The sequence below is a fragment of the Apis cerana genome, linkage group LG12 (assembly GCF_029169275.1).
Source record: "Apis cerana isolate GH-2021 linkage group LG12, AcerK_1.0, whole genome shotgun sequence".
NCBI classification, from domain to species: domain Eukaryota; kingdom Metazoa; phylum Arthropoda; class Insecta; order Hymenoptera; family Apidae; genus Apis; species Apis cerana.
Window position 1 is genome coordinate 10,483,214 of NC_083863.1, and position 17,954 is coordinate 10,501,167.

Here is a 17,954-nt window from a genome sequence, read left to right on the forward strand (position 1 = left end):
GAAGAATTTAAATAATTGGCGCGCGTGCACAACGAAAAAAAGAAAGAGAAAAAAGAAAAAGCATCTGTTACGCGAAATCATTGGTCTCCTGGAAGCTTTACACGTTGGCCAAGTGTCGTGCACGGCATATGCAACCGAATCACGCAATCACTGCCAATCGTGTGAAACGCGCACGTGCACGACCGAAACTAATCCTGTGACGGTGGTGGTTACCAGTTAAATTGAAGTCGGTTTAAGAGTCAGATTCGACGTTTCGTCGATTTTCTCGAGAAGAGAAATTCTTTTCAATCGGGGGCGAACACGTTTGGAAAATTGTTTCGTTTCACAAAGATATATTTGAACGAGTACGAAGCGATAGATGTTGAATTTTTAGCTTCCAGATAGCTCGTAAACGCTATTAACATCGTTGTTATATCGTTGCGTGCAAAGAGGATATATCCCTCGAAGTCACTTGAAAATTGACGAAATTGTTGCTCAATAGGGAAATGAGGTGGCGTAACGCGATACCTGTGCTATCATTACGACTGCAGCGCAGAGATTAATTATTCAAAAGCTTCTAATTGCAGTCGACCCTTTCGGACAACAAAAGTCACGTCAAGGGTGGCACGGGCTAACGACCACGTTTATACCACGGAATACTCCTTAAAAATTGATGAAAAGCCCCCCGACAAGGGAAGTGGAAGAAAAAACGACCCGCCACGAAGGAGAATTCATCGACGAACCTCTGTAATTAAGTACTCACGGTTTAAATACCGTGGACATTGGGATTATTATTTATCGATCGAGAAGAAAATCATCTGATTGACGAAAACTCGAGCGTGTTGTGCATAGGAAAAAATTGTATCCTCGACAATTTTGAACGCAACGGACGGAAGATCGAGATGAACGTTACTCAGCTAACGTCACGTGCTTTTTTTCTCAATCAACCCTCTTTCATTCCTTCCATTATTCCTCGAACAATGTACGACATCGGCGTGATTAACCGAACGAAAGGATGTGCGATGATTCCGAAGAATCGGTTCGATCGATCATTGCGAATCCAAATTTCTTACGCTCTCTCGATCGTTCGATTCTTCGAAAGATTGAAAAACGATACTTACTTGCAAATTTCGATATTTCATAATCGTATATATACCCTATGTAAATTTGAGAGGAACGATTCGCAATTAAATTATAAATCGCGTTAATAAGGAAAGAAAGGAAAGAAAAGGAAACTATTATTTAAATTTAAATTTTGTCAGAGGACAATATCTGATCCGTATCTGATCGATCCATCAGCATTTTTTATGCGAAAGAAGGCACATGACGTGACGAGGAAAAAAATTTGCATAGAATTTTCGGAGGACGCGCAACGAAACTTTCGTCACCGCACGGAACTATCGAAAAGTCATTGAGCCGACATTAGGCACAGTTTGCATCTCAAGCTGTGACAAGCTTATCAAACTTCTCGTGATCGATGGGTTCGCATAAGTTTCTACTTTCAAGAATAATGCCACCCTGTCTTCCGAATTGTCCTAAACTTTCCCATATATACACTTTTCTTACACATTTAAACCCCCTTCGAACAATCTTCGCTATCTTTATTAAAATATTTAAAAATTTATCCCAATCACGAGAGTAATTGGAATTCCTGGCGCATTTGCATCGAGTTACCAGATTGCTCGTGTCCACCCGCGTAACAGTGCGACATATGTTGCACACGCGTGCGTAAACACGATAGATAGATTCGTGCAAACAGAGGCGAATAATCCGTGCCATGTGTAATACCGCCTTTTATTGAACGAACTCGAGAATTCGACTCGCTATCAGCTCTATCATTTCGATACCGGAGGAAGCAAAGATCCTCCTCCGTTCCCTGACGTGTAACGATAATAACGCTTCCGTCGTATGCACCGGGAAGGTGGTTATCCCGTGAAATAAAAATATTATGGCAGGTTAACGCTCACACGCGACCACCACCATTAAGAAGTCAGTCGACAGGCAAGAGATCTCTCCTCGAGGGTTGATGGCGGTAATGACCAGTGAGACTGGTGGTTCGGGAGGGTGCGGCGAATCCACCGTGGCATCATCCACCAGGAGGAGGACTCTCTCCTCCTCGAGGTGGTTTACCACCGACGAGGCTGGGCGAATGCTCCACGTCACCGATGCATTATTGAGCCTGGGAACCCTACAGGTGGCCAGCCGTTCCGTTCCAACGAGAAAGAGCCGAGGGCCTCGATTCAAGAGGGAGCACGCTCTTTCTCTCTCTCTCTCTCTCTCCCTCGAATCGAGGGATATGGAGAACCAGAAGAGGTGGAGAACAGGCAAAAGGGGTTTGCAAAAGTCAATGGAAGTGTCGGAGGATATTTCACCTTTCCCCACCTTTTCCTCGAAACTCTGTTCGCGCGCGTTTCACGTTTTTCCAGAGACCGTTGTTTCTGAGAGGGGAGATCTCGAACAGGTCTTGTTCGAGAAGAATAAAAAACTAAAGCGTTTTTAATAGTGGTTGAACTTGAAGTCAATAAGCCGCGAGCATCGAACGACGTTTAATATAATCGTCGAACTTCTCATTACATATTGCAATATGCAATGACGGCTATAACTTCCTTGGAACCGAATGGAGGAATCACGATAACCGTATCGCGTTGCGCCACTGAAAATGACGGGTAATAGCGAAAGCTCTAGGTTAATTATTTCGCGAGAATAATCCTTTGATCCGGTTGGTAAAGGAAATTAGTTAAGAAGAATTAGAAAGCAACGGTTTTGTAATTTCACGCGGCTCGAGTAATTTCCTTGGATAATTGCATTTTGATGGCCAGGTTTCAGGACAAAAAATGGAAGACAACAGCCGGGGTGAAAGTTTGTGCAAAGTTTGCGGTGATAAAGCGTCCGGAAAGCATTATGGAGTCCCGAGTTGCGACGGATGTCGCGGCTTCTTCAAGCGGTCGATCCGCAGGTATGCAAGGTAATTAATTTGCTGTCGATTTAAAAATTCGTTCGAGAATATATATGAATAATTTATTAACAGAGAAAGAATCATTTTTTTTTTTTGGAAGCATTATTCTACCATTTTTCATTATAAATCGATGTTGATAGAAGATAAATTGTAATCAAGCTCTAACTAATATTCGATTCGATTGTGCAGAAACCTCGATTACGTTTGTAAGGAGAACGGACGTTGCATCGTGGACGTTTCTCGTCGTAATCAATGCCAGGCATGTCGATTTACCAAGTGCCTTCAGGTCAACATGAAACGAGATGGTACGCTTCGTTTCAACGGTGATTAAGCTTTTATTCTTAAACGCGAATTTTATCACATCTTTCGCACAACGACAATATTAACCGACGCAACTTTGAAAAAAAATATCGTCATCGTTTATAAATACACGAGTCGAACGAGGAGATATTCCCTGTCCAAACTCGGCATCGACATTGTTGAACTCTCCAAGTTCGACAACGTCTCGTCTGTCAGAAAGCTTGGGGATGACAGAAACCTCGATACGTTCCCCATTTTTTGATGTTACGTATCTATTCATACCCACACGCGCGCACAACAAACGAGTATTCGTAGCCAACACACAGACATTACAATGCACGGAGACGTTCCCCGAAAAAAAAAGGAGTAGAAAGAGTACTCGAAGGGGGAAAGAGAGAGAGGGAGAAAAAAAGGGGTGCTCGCACCCACATGAAATTCTATATTCGCGCTTGCTCACGCCAGAATCCGGAAAGTTAGCCTCGCCTCGAGCGGTGTCACGAGCAGCCTGACGTTCACAGGTTTTGTAAACACTTCCAGCCCGACCCGATAATCCAAACACTTGATTGCACGGAGATATCAATTAGCGAGGGAGGGTAGAAAAGGTGCCATTAGTGGTGGTCTGCGCTTCTGGCGAGTTTGATTATCCTTGTCGAACGAAAAAAAAAAAAAAAGAAAAAAAAAGGAAGATAAAATAATTCGAAAGGGGAGAAGAGCTGATTTTGCTTCGATATATATATATATATATATATATATATATATATATATAGAAACATCGAGCAAGGGAGGGTTAATTCTTTTCAAAGGAGAAAGTTTTTACAATTCCATCCTTTCCCATCAAACGCTCGACCGCAACTCGTCCGTCTGCATAATCGATTGTGAATTATTAAGAAACTATGATACTCACAGCGGTGCAACACGAAAGAGCTCCACGAAATACATCGTCCCTGGTTGCAGCCGCAAGGAGAGGTCCCTCGGGATTATATCCTGGAATTCCACACGTTTATCACGCAGCGAGCAACCCTTACCATCCTCTTCTGTATCCTGCGCTGTTCCCTTTCAAGCCGACCATGTCGGCTTTCACCCCGTCGGTCGGTAAGCAACGAAACCAATTTCGAAGCGAAATGAAATTATTGAAATATAATTATTTACCTATTTCGCAGCACACTTTTTACCCCGTTCACCGACAACGGAATCGTTGACAGTGAACGCCGCGAAAGAGGACGAAGTGACGAGCTCGGAGGAAGCTGGATCGATCGACGCTAGAATCGAACCGAAGGGTAAGCACGATTCTCAATTAGTTAAACGCACGATTCATTTGACCGATCGATCGCCGAACGCGTTCGTCTTGCAGAGGAGTTGGCAAGCGCTCGATTAACACCGTCCATTGCTAATTCCGGATCGACCGAATATATCTCCAGCTTCTCCATCCTGCCCACGGAAAATATCTACGAATTCGCAGCGAAATTGCTCTTCTTTGCTGTCAGATGGGCAAGAAGTATTCATTCCTTTTTGCAAGTAATTTTTATTAATCGATAAAGAAAATAAAAACTAACATTGATCCCTTACCGTCTCTCGGTACTTACGTTACAAATAATTCATTCTTCAAGCTGCCCTACAGAGACCAGACTATCCTACTGGAAGAATCTTGGAGCGAGCTTTTCGTGCTCACCGCCGCGCAATGGAACTTCCCCGTGGAGGAGGCCACTCTCGTACCGAACGATTTATCATCCGAAAGAAAGGAAACGCTGGTCGACGAAGCGAGGAAATTGAGGGAATTATTGGCAAAATGCGCTCTCCTCAGGGTCGATCATTCGGAATACGCTTGCCTCAAGGCTATAGTTCTTTTCAAAGGGGGTAAGATAATCGATTGCATTGATTAATAACCGTAGGAGATATTCTTATACGGGAAATGAAATATGTCGTATGTCTTCTTTCCTAAGAGTCGCGAGGGCTCTGCGAACCGGGACGAATAACGGCGTTGCAGGAGCAGACGGTAGCCGTGTTTTGCGAAAGGGATGCGCGAAGAGTTGGACGACTTTTACTGTTGTTACCCTCTGCGCGAGCACTCTGCCGATCAACCCTTCAGGAGTTGCTGTTCAAACCGACAGTAGGGGATGTTAGCGTGGAACGATTGTTGGGCGACATGGTCAGCGCTCTCAGACCGACATAACGCCAATTCGACTCGGTCGATATAACGCTTCTCAAACGGCTAACCAGTTTATACCGACCATCATTTCAAAGATAATTGTACTTTCGATCGATCGTCCTTTCTTCTTCTCTCTCTCTCTCTCTCTTTCTCGAATCTCGAATCTCGGTTCAAAGAGAAAATGCCGATCAGACGAAAGTTTGAAAATTTTACGTAAAGTCTAGTCAATTCTTCGCATCGGTTGTGTAAATTACGATGTAATTCTGTTAAGTCTTAAATCGCAATCTTAAACAATGTACATATATATAGAAATAAGAATGTTCCAGTAATAATAGAAGTAGAACGAAACGTTGCTCTTTCTAATTGCGAAATAATTATATTTTCTCTTTCTTCTTTTTTTTTTTTTTTTTTTTTCTAAAAAAGAAATCTTCGAGTCTTTGCCGATAGATTAAAACGTTAGCATTTTCTGAAACTAAATATATATATATATATATTTTCGAGATATGCGAAAGAATATTATCTTCGAAATATTTACTTTTGTGGATAAGAAACTTATGGAATATTGATAGAGATTATACGATATAGGCAACGCGTATTTACGGTTTATTTCAGCAAAACCCTCTGAATTTCTGAAACGTTTATTCTCACATCACAACAATAAAATTCGTTTACACAGTGTATGGGCGTCTGCGACGATAAATAAAATTACTTTATATGGATGATTATCGGGAAGATTGGCATCAAAGAAAAAAAAGAGACACTAACGCACACTATTTTTTTTTTTTTATTAACTAGAATAATTTATTCTTTCATGGTAGAAAAAGGAGAATGTATCTTAACTCATGGACTGCATTGTACTCATATATATATATATATACAATTACATACAATCCTCAATTGAACGTTACACATAAATTCATTATAGATTGATCTCTAATTATTTCCTTGTCCTCGTGTGTTTCTGCGTGTGTATGCATGTAAAAAATTGTTCAACCCAAAAGAGACAACTGTCACTTCTTTTTTTTTCATTTTCTTCTTCTGTCGTTTCACTGTCCGGAATATGTATAATGGTAAAAAAAAAAAAAAAAAAAAAACTGTCTCGATTATTTTACATAGTTGCGGAGGGGAAAAAAATAGCTCCGAGTGCGATTTTGTTTATTTTTGTTTCTTTCCTTTTCTTTTCTCTTTTTTTCTTTTCTTTTTTTTTTCTTTTTCCTTTTTCGTCCGTGAACTAAAACAAAGACAGAGACGGATAGCGGAATTGAAAGGTATGGAGTGGAAAAAAAATGGGAGAGGACAAACAAGAAATTCAAGATAGAAGATTTTTCGTGAATGGAAAAAAACGTGGAGAAAACAGGGGAAATGATCGATGGAAAATCACGGATGAATCATCGATCGTCGAAAATTATTTCGATAAAGTGCGAAAAAAAGATGAGAATGAGGATCGTAGGAAAAGAATATGAAATTTTTTTTTTATCGTTCTTGGACCACAGGAATTATGTTTCAAAATTGACAATTCGATCGATACATCGAAAAATTAGTATGAAAGAATTTTGGAAGAAGGATAATCGTTTCTATTTTTTCTCTTTTTTTCTTTTTTTTTAAAACGATTTTCTTCTCGAATTTGAAATACGATCTCAGCGAAACTTTGCACTAGCTACTCTTTGCTCTTTTTTTCCATCTCCTTGCTTTTTTTTTTGTTTCCTGACTTTCGTGAAACCCATTTAAGCTATTTTCTCTGAACTTGAAGAACATATTTCGTTCTTTTTTTTTTTTTGTTTTCTATGCTCTTCGGTTTGCCTTCGATTTCTTTACAGCATCAAAACGCACAAATATATATATGTTTATATATATGTCAAACTGAAAAAAAAAGAAAGAAAAAACGAATGAAGAAAATCCTTATACCTTCTTGAAAAATCTATTCGTGAAGTGTGTGTCTCGCTTTTTCGTTTTCTTCCTTTTTGACATTATCCTTTTTTTTTTTTTAGCTTTTTTTTTAATCCACTCATTTTACAATAATAATAATATTCCTATACCGTTCTCCTTGTTTAACGCACTTACATTCAAATAGAATTTTATTTTTAAAGTTACATAAAATTTTGCGATTAAGTAAATCGGTAAATCTCGCTGCGTTTATCGTTTGTCGGTCTTTTTCTTTCAATTCATCGTTATTATTATTATTTCCCTTTCTCTCTCTATATATATAATATTACTTTATTTTATTTTATTTACGTTTTTTTTTTCTTATTTTATCTTCTCTCTGTGAGGAATTGTTCTCGTCGAGCGTGTCGCTCGCTGATGATCACGGTGCATCTTCGCTCACGCGCGCGCTTTAACGTCCACTTTTCGCCATTCTTCGTTCCCCGTTGAACTTTCTTAATTAATTAATACCATAAGAATAATAAGAATACGAATAATAAGCAATATATAATAATAGTTAGATAGAGTACTAATAATAATAGGAATAACATATTAATCAAAGAACGATCAATTTTGCTCAGAGACGAAGGGAAGGAAGCGAATGATATACGTATTTTTTCTTTTCCTTTTTTTTTTTTTTATTTCTATTCCTTTCTTCTTTTGCGAAAAGCAAGCAGGCTAAAAGCGACTTTTCACCTCGCAATTTTTTCTTTTCTTTCCTTTTCTTTTTTTTTTTTTGCTCGTTTATTTATTTTTCTCTCTCCTCTCTTTTCCTCCGAATTTTGATGGCACGAACAAAACAGGACGTTTGCTCGCGCGTTTATTCGAAAAAAAAAAAAAAAGAAAAGCGACGTCAGCTGGCGCGTGAGCGTTACAAAATGAAAAAGACGCGCGTACATCGGCGTCTCGCCCGATTTTTCCTGTATCTTTTCAACCATTTACGCGAATCGAATTAACATTATCCATTTTTTTCGTTTTCTCAACTTTTCTCGTTACCTTTTTATTCAAAATCGGATTTCTTTGCTTTGTTTAATTATTCTTTTTTTTTTTTTAATCGTTTCGTTTTTTCTTCCATTTTCGTAAATTATCCGCATTTATATCCATGATGAAATTCCTAATGATTCTTAATTACGTATACTTTTTCTTCTTCGTTTTTATTACATATGAAAAAAAAAAAAAAGAAAAAAAAAGAAAGAAAAAAGAAAAAAGAAAAAAAAAAGAAAAGAGACAAAAAAACAACACAACGGCATTTCTACTATTCCCATTCTATTTTTAACGCTAATATGTAGGACAAAAAACTAACAGATTTCGGTATAATAACAAATCATCGCCCGTCGAGCCCGAGACGAGTCACGAGTCGAAAAGAAGGGAAACGAAATTTTATTCATGTTTCGTTAAAACATGCCGCAAATAATATAATTATTCGCGCTTCTAAATTTCAACTATCCTCGAGACGCTCTCGGGCAATTCGACGTGACGAAATATAACAGGTTTGTCGGCTCTGACGACCATCGTTCCTCATTTCTCGCCGATCTCTTCCGCTTCGACGATGGACCACAACAGAAAAAAGAAATCTCGAGGCCGCCACCTCTCCGTCCAACGTTCCCATTTTCTCGTTGCTTCCTTTTCAACATTCGTAACGTATAATTGTGCATCTACGATAATAATCCCAACTTCATCGTCACGAGCAGCTTTACAATACAATTACAATATAATATCTTTATACCTCGTGTAAATCGTATTACGAGAACCCGTCGTGTCTACGGATATTAATTTTTTTTCTTTTATTGCTGTCGAAGCGATTTTTCGATGGTTGTGGCAGTGACACGCGCGTTAATCAACAATAGGAACAAACGACGAAAAATACTATATCTCCGTTTCGAAGTAAAATACTATTCTCGCCTCTTCCAAACATTTCCACTTGTTCCTTATATAACTCTCTGTTATTTCGAACGATCGAAGAACGTTTAGTATCTTTCTCGTTCGCCCTTATCCAATATCCGACAGGATCTCGACAGGTTCCCGAGACACGAGATACTCGAGGATCAATTCTCAACAGGTGTAAGATATTCTCGATTCTCTATATATAATAACTTCTCGGTAAAAAAATATTGTGGGAGGGAGGGAAGGGAGGGGGGAGGAGGGAGGGAGGGGGAGGGGTTTAAAGGGGAGAAAGGGGAACACCGATTCGAAGCGGAAGACTCGAACGAAGGGAAAAGATCGTCGAGAAACGGGGAATTCCAGCTATACTTCACACTATATACATTCATAAGGGAGAGGGCTCAGTCGAAGATGAACGAGCAAGAGTCGCGAAAAAAAAATAAAGAATGGAGCTCGCTTGTTTCTTCGACATTGGAGGGCTCTCGCCTCGACAGAGCTCGCGAACACAATAATTCTATTTCATAATTGTTTTTATCATCGCTATTTCACGTTCAACTATTTCCTATTGTATGAAAGGGGAGGGGGGAGGAGGTTCTGTGGATGGGGTTTGGGGACACATTATTCCTTTTTTTTTTCTGCTGGATTCATCATAACTGTCTGCGATGTTACTCTCTCGCGCGATTTTCTTCTTCTTCTTCTTCTTCTTCTTTTTCATTCTATTATTATTATTATTAATATTATTATTAATATTATTATTAATATTATTATTAACCATCGAAGAGTATGTATAATATTATATATATCGTGTCTCCACTGTTGCTTTCGAACTCGTCCACGTCTTATCCGAAACGAGTGAAGGAAACGAAACAGATCGAACGAAAACCGTAAACTTTGTGTGATCCATCGATCGGATCGATCGATCACGATTGTATCGCCGCATTTTATATATATATATATATGTATACATATATGCACTTTTATAACTATTGATATTTAATTGATGATGAAACGAAAAGTTTTTTATATATATATATATATATAATAAATAAAGAGAGATCGTTCGAAGATTGTGTTGTGCTGACGGCGATCACCTCTCGATCGATCGATCGAAATTTCTTGTGTGCGCGTGTCAAACGACGCGATGCGTCGTTCATCCGATATACGTCGTGCAAACGATCAATTTACATGATGATTTTGAAATGAAAGTAAGAAAATATAGGTGCCTCTGTCAACGTGCGTATACGTTTAATACGTATAGCAAAAATATCGTATCATCTATATAATATACCGATTTACACAAATAAAAAAGGAAGAAAAGATGAGAGAAAAATATATATTTTCCGGTAACTGAAACACGGCTCGTATAAATCTATAAATATTCTTTCCTATACACGACTGTTGTTTCCTTCATTATCTCGTTCATCGTATTCGTTATCTCATATTTTTTTTTCTCTTTTTTTCTTTTTTTTTTTTTAATCTGTTTCATAATCATTCTCTATGTTCTTGTCGCTGGCTTTAGTTTTATTTCTTATTTTTTTCTCTGCGTTCTATCGTATATGCGTGTAATTGAGGTACGGTTAATATCTGCTTTGTAGCTCTGAAATTTGCGAGGTAGTCTTGTGTTGGGGCGCGCCGCGACGGCCACTCTCGTCGCGGGCGTCGAGCGTCGAACGTCGTCCCGTTTATTATCGTCCCCATCCGCGATTCGAAACGTTCATAAGGCCCAAGTCTCGCGTCCCTCTAAACGTGGCTTAGAAAAGTGGGAGGAGACGAGAGAGTGAGGGGGGAGGGGGGAAAGAGGGAAAGAGAAAAAGAAAAATAAAGAAGTAAAAAAAAAAAAGAAAGAAAGAAAAGAAACGAAAAGAAAGAAAAAGAAGAAAAAAACGAGATAGGGAGGAGAGAAGGATCGCGAGACGAAAAAGGAAATATAATATTATTAAGGGGTTGACGACGGCAGTGATTTGTCTGGACGCCCGTGACGTCGAGGTCGGCCAACCAGCGGCCACGCCTTGTTAAAAAATCCCATGGGTTCTATTGTAACAACTATTGCACTTATGATTTGTATATCAATGTCACGCTTCGTAGATGCGGCGTAGGTGTCAAATGTAAAAAGAGTACTGTTGTTTTGGATGATAAGGAGAGAGAGAAAGAGAAAGAGAAAGAGAAAGAGAAAGAGAAAGAGAGAGAGAGAAGAGAGGGGAAAAAATAAAGGTGAAACTATTTACGAGTCTTCTGCAAAGATTTTAACGAAATATCTCCTCGTCGTTTCGTCTTTTAACGTACAAGTAATCGAGGAAAAAATAATTAAAAGGTTGCAAGTTGACTTCTCGATGGATTACCACCGCCCATGCGTTCCTATCCTCAGATTTTTTACAGACGTATTCGATTATATTTCCAGTTCCGTTGAGATCAGTTTGAGTGAATTTATATAATCCTTTCCCCCTTTATTTGTACGTTAAAAGATTGAAAGATTAGGAATAAAAAAATCTCGTTAAAATCCACGTAGAGGACACACATCGGCAGTTCGGCCGGAAAAGAAAATATGAAAAAAAAAAAAAAAATTAAATAAATAAATAAAATAAAAGGATCAGAAAAAAAGATCGGAGAAAGACTCTTGATGCATGGACACTCTTGCATTAGAACGTTAAAAACCTTACTATTATTAATAATAATTGTTATTTAATTAATAGGTACCTTTAAATGCCATCCGGTTTCCATTATTATTACTATAATTATTTACGATTTCTATCCTCTTTTCATCAACTTCTCACTGCAAGCTTTCTCCACGCTACTTAATCTTGCGTCTTTCTTTTCTATTTAACATTTTAATCTCTCTTTTTCTCGTATTTAAACCTATTTATCTCTCTTTCTTTTTTTTTTTTCCACTGCGATATTCCTCTTTTATATAGCTTAAAAAACAAAGAAAAAACTGACAAAATATATATGACGTTATTACGGTGTAAATATATAGAATAATCTATATATATATATTTATATATATATCGATATATATAATATAGCTTTTCTATGGTAAATCTGGTTCGTTAATAAACTCTTAAACACTTATTACAGGCGGAGAGAATCGGTCTCTTTGTTTCCTTTCTTCTTTTCGTATCATATCCTTCGTTACTGTTTTATATATACCATTTCCCGTTTTTCTTGCATGCGCGACGGTTCTATTTTCCATATGTGTACAATATAATTACGTACGTACATACGTATACTGACGATGTTGTTGTTATTGTTGTTGTTGTTGTTGTTGCGTCTATGTATCATTTTTCAAGTAATCATATATGCAAGTACGTGTGCTGATGGATTCGATCGAGAAATAAAGATACGCGTCTCGTTACAAAAATCTGTGATCTGTGCGGAAAACAAAAACAGAATTTCAGCTTCCCTTTCATATATAATTCTGTTTACACGCACGGCTTTTCATCATCTGGTTACATCCTGGTGTCGAAAAAAAAGAAACTTTCTTTCTTTCCCTTTTCCCATTTTATGATTTCCCTCTTCTCCACTCTTTCTTTCGTTCGTTCTTTGCTTCTTTCGTTTCGTCAAATTTTTTTTAGTCCGGTTTTTTATTTTTCGAATCGTCTCTCTTTGCGTTTTCAATGATACAGGGCAATTCCTCACGTTCACCTACTAATTTTAATCCAAACTCGCTAGCGGGTGCTCCCCCTCCAGAAAAAAACGAGAAACGCAGCTCCTCCTTCCTTTTTCTTTTTTATCCATCTTCTCCTCTTCTATATTTTCAATTTCCTTTTTTTTCTCTTTTCAACCTCTTGTGATCTCTTCGTCGAACACAAAAAAGCGCCCCGAAAATTTCATTTCAACAATTTCCCTCTTCTTTTTAATTATCAATTAATCAATTAATCGGATCGATCGATTTTCGGAAAACAAGACACACCATTTCGTTTCTTCCTTCTTTTTTCTTCTTCATTTTTCTTCACACGATGACCACTCGGCCAACCGCCGAATGCAGAAATTTAGCATCTGGAGGGAAGCGGCCCGCTAAAATATATACTTTTTTTTTTCCTGCCTTACATGTCTATGTATTTTATCTCTATGCTTCGTGTACTTAATGATTATCCATATAGTATGTAGTTAAACTTTAAATATTATCCACTAAAAACACCATAGATTTCTCTTTCGAAAGATCGAAAATATGTTTCCCTTAATACGCTTCGTAAAAGTGTTCGTGTAACGCGCGCGCGCGCGCGCATGTGTGTATAATGTGTGTGTGTGTGTGTATGTATGAAGAGGGGGGGGATAGCGCGTCATGGCGCGCGCACGCGTGTGTGTACGTGTATGCGTGTAAAGGTGAATCCGAAAGGAGTTCGCGATTTCCAACGAGTTACAAAAAAACCATAAAAAGAGAATAACAGAATTTATCGATTCTACCAAAGACCATAATAAGTAAAAAGAAAAAAAATCAAAGAAAATTCGGGGAAAAAGGAGCTTAAAAAAAATAGTAAGACGATAATAATAATAATAATGATAAAACATCGAACAACACCAAAAAAAAAAAAAAAGAAAAAAAAAAGAGTAAAGATCATCCCGAGGAAAAAAAAAACTGAAACCGTGACGACACACGAAAAAATTTGTTGATCGTTACAATAGTCGAAAACCAGAAAGAAGAAACACGCGTTTGTTCCCTCGATCGAGGAAATTCGTGCCTGTCAATCGGTACTTCATTCCATTTCATTCTTCCCTTCCTTTCTTTTTCTCTTTCTTCTATTAATTAATTTCATGAACTTTTTTTTCCTCGATCGCGCAGGCCGTTTTTTCTTCGTTTTATCGTCCTTTCGACAAATACATTTTTCTCACTTCGAATTCGCGAGTTTCTATTATTAATTGCTTAAAAAAAAAAAAAATTGCGATCAGCGTTTTATCGTTATAATTAGAATTAGTATTTTCTTTTTTTTTTCCCTCATTATTATTACTATTATTATAAACATTAAGATTATTATACGCCATATCTTATTAATTCATTCCCTCGTTTTTTCCCTTCTTTTTAGATCTCTCGTCCGTCGCCAAACCAAAGTTTTATCAACAATCGTTCTTACGTTCGTACGTATCCGAACAATGTATTTCCTTCCCGTAATCGAATTTAAAAAAAAAAAAAAAAAAGAAACAAAATGTACGACGAAAAAATAAACACCCTATGATTCGACGGTATTCTATTTGATTATTGCAAAAAGAGGAGTGAGGGGAAAGAAATTAGAATGAACGGAAAAAAATTATGAAATCTTTATCCTGGTAGGCATCATCGGAACGAGTTCCTCGGATCAAGAAAAAAAGAACGAGTTTTCCTTTTCATTTGTGTTTTACACGGAATTCACGAAAGTAGTAAAAAAAAAAAAAAAAAGAAAATAAAAAAATAAAAAAAAGAAAAAAAAGAATAAAAATGATCAAATCCAAGACACAAAAATACAGGCTGTAGTAGATATTAGGTAATAATAATAGTAGTGTGTAGTAGTAGCGTAGTAGTAGTAGTAGTAGTAGTAGTAGTAGTAGTAGTAATAGTAGTAGTAGTAGTAATAGTAGCGATAATAAGTAAAGTATTCGATAGTGTGTAAGTGATTATATAGAAGTTTTTCTTTAATAATAGAATAGTAGCAATTAAAGTAAACTAAAGTAGACAAAAAATGAATTAATTACGGTGAAATTATAGTAATCACAGGGCTCGCCTTCGTCACGTCTCTCGTCCTTAATTACGGTAAAACTTATTTGCTCCTCTTCATCTTCCTCTCACTTTTCTTCTTTCGTGTCTCTTCTTTTCACTCGATATTTTTCCCCACCATTTTTCCTTACCCCTTCGTTCTCGAAGCTGGTGAAAAGAACTAGATAAACGCAAGATCGAAACGAGCGAGAGCGACGAGTGGATCGACGAGCCCCGCGGTAGCACAAAAATTAAAACAAAAAAGTCATTATTATACCCAAAGTAGCGAGTGCGAAGCAAAAAAAAAAAAATGCAAGCGCGGAGGTTGTCTCCGTCGGCAATGCGCAACCTCTATATTATTTATCATTTATATCAGGAAAATAGTGTTTTCTTCTTTCTTTTCAAGCACGTGTTAACTTCCAAGTAACATCTTTTCCACTTGTCCCTTATTATTCAGCAATATTTCGCAATTATATATTTTCCTTCCCTTCAAAAAAAAAAAATCGTCGTTCTCTCAATCTTCCGTTGAATATCGTTGATTCGAAGATACTTCGTATTATATCGTATTTTCTTTTGCGATCGGTTTCGCGACGAAAAAAAAAAAAAAAAGGAAACAGAAAAATGAAACGGCGTGTGTTGCCGTTCTATTTTCAATTATGATTAAGTAATCCCGTTACGATTATTATTTAGTTCGTTATACATGCAATCATTGTTCACAAATTACATGGATGTCTCTTTTTTTTTTTTCTTTTTTTTCCCCACTTTTCACTTTATATCCCACACTTGTCCTTCGTCAACGTCCTTTCATAGGTTCTTCTATTTTCCTCGCTTCTTTCTCATTCAAAAGATCCCACGTACCATCCTCGGCGTGCGTATAATAATTTACGTATATTCATATATCTATATATATATATAATGTACGTATATAGTATGCGTGTGTGTGTTGCGGTATGCGTAAAGATAGGTAAGTCCGTTTTCTTCTCCTTTTGCGTTTCGTGTATTTCGATAAAGTGAAGTAGAACATTATTATTCTGCACGGTCATCCCTAGCGTCGTGCTGAGGGTCGTGACCTGATTTTATATTTCCCTTCTTTTTTCATCTTGTGAGTCCTTTTGTTTTTTTTATTATTTTTTTCTTTTTTTTTTTTTTTTATTTATTTTTTGTAATTTCATACAATCCATTTTTCTTCCCTATATTCTACAATATAGAATATATGTATATATAATATATATGTGTATATAAAACGAAAGCTGTCCTCTTCTTTGCTGTTGAAGTGATAATGATTTCGTTATTTTCGGTTCTATTTTCTATTTTTTCCTTTTTTTTTCTTTTTTTTTTTTTTTGCCCGTCCAGTTTGTCGTCAGCCCTTCTCGTTCGATCGTCACTCGTGTGCGTGTATATATATATATATATATATATATTTTGCCCATTGTTACAGCACATTGTTATCTATGTCGCGCGTGTGTTTTTCTGCACTACCACCACGTGTTGAAACGAATGTTTCCCAAATGAGTTTTACATTTTTTTTTTCTTTTTCTTTTCATTTCTTCGTGTCCAAAAAATTTCGTTTGATTTCTCCTCCATGAGCAGGGAACCATGTCGGACTAGCGTGTATACTCGTCCGTTTCATTCATCCTTCCGAGTCCGGTCACTCGTTGCGTTTCCAAGCAAACTACTTGTACTTTTCTCTTGTCGTGAAAAATGTCATTCGGAAGTCCATTTGCGGGTCGATACGTGTGTAAAATATACGTGCGGATGTATTACTTTCCGACGATTCAGCTCGATGGGCCACGAGTTCGCACGATCCTGAGTATCCCTGAATTTCCATCTCTCGCCTGTTTCTCGATCGGCGAAAAGACATTGTAACACTCGTGCTTCCGCGCTTTCCTCGTCGTTGTCGTGTGCGCTTCTCATCATCCTTTCCTTCTTTCTTTCAATTGTGTTCTTGCCGATTCCTGTGTTCTCGATACCGTATCGATTTTTCCAATCATCATGCTGAATTTGCGCTTAGTTTGCTTTGCATTTTTTTTACACGTGTCTTCGATAAATCGTTTGTTACCATCGAGCTTCGCGGGTAAGATTTCGTAAGAAAGAAAGAATAATACGTGGCACAGGGTTCCAAATCGAAACAGTTCTAAAAAAAAGCATATAAAGGGGGCGTTAAATTGATCCAATCGATCAATGAGGGGAACCGGAAAGAACGATTTCCGGATAGGAACATCGTTAAATCGTTATATATATATATATATATAAGAATGATAGTCTTTTCCCATAATTAACCGTTTGGCTAATCGGTATGGTCCCGCGATCGTGTTTGCAACACGTTGTTTTTCGAACGCGTCGAGTTAGTTTCCGAAAAGATAGCACAAAAAGTGACGGAGGAAAAAAAAAAAGGAAAGAAAAATTCGTTCTCGTAATTTTTCTCCTTTAATTCAAAACTCGTCGTCAGAACTGTTTCGGCTCGGACACACATTGTGCTTCCATACGTATGATACAGAAGGTATATATGCATAGAATGTATGTACAACGTGCGTATCGACTTCTTGTCGCGAATGTTGACCTGACCCAAAAGCGTTTGTTGCCTTTTTCCCGTCATCTTTTATGATGAGAAAAAAAAAAAAAAAAAAAAAAAGAATTAATATAACCGGCAATATAACGTCGATAACCAATTCGTTCTAATTTTAATGGCTTTGTGCTCCGCGTTTATTGGAATTTCTCTCCGGACACGTGTATATAGAGAGAGGCTGATGTTCTGCAATATGTATTATTCTATGAAACTTCTGCTATGCGTGTGCGTATGTGTGTTATGTGTGTGTTACGTGTGTATACGCTTTCCTTTTATCCCATTTGTAACAAAAAAAAAAAAAGACATATAAATGCATTAAATATCTATTATATATCTATATACGTATATAAAATGTTATAAAATGTATCAGCGAACGGGTAAACAGAACAACATTCACGAACGTGGCAATCGTGCGAAACAAACGTGTGAACCGAACAGAAAAACGAAGAACGTGCATAAACATTTCGTACAATCAAATAATTGGTATAATAATAAATGGTAATAATAATAAAAAAAAAAAATAAAAATAAAAATAAAAAAAAAA

At 37.3% G+C, this 17,954-nt stretch overlaps 1 protein-coding gene across 1 annotated transcript; it reads left to right on the forward strand.

The window, feature by feature from the left end:
* Positions 1-2,587: 2,587 nt before the first annotated feature.
* Positions 2,588-17,954, forward strand: LOC107993961 (protein dissatisfaction-like). The gene is made up of 7 exons (XM_062083160.1): positions 2,588-2,944; positions 3,125-3,240; positions 4,142-4,327; positions 4,396-4,512; positions 4,587-4,750; positions 4,843-5,089; positions 5,176-17,954. Exons 1-7 carry the CDS (start codon positions 2,814-2,816, stop codon positions 5,403-5,405), a joined length of 1,191 nt encoding a protein of 396 aa, XP_061939144.1. The 5' UTR covers positions 2,588-2,813; the 3' UTR covers positions 5,406-17,954.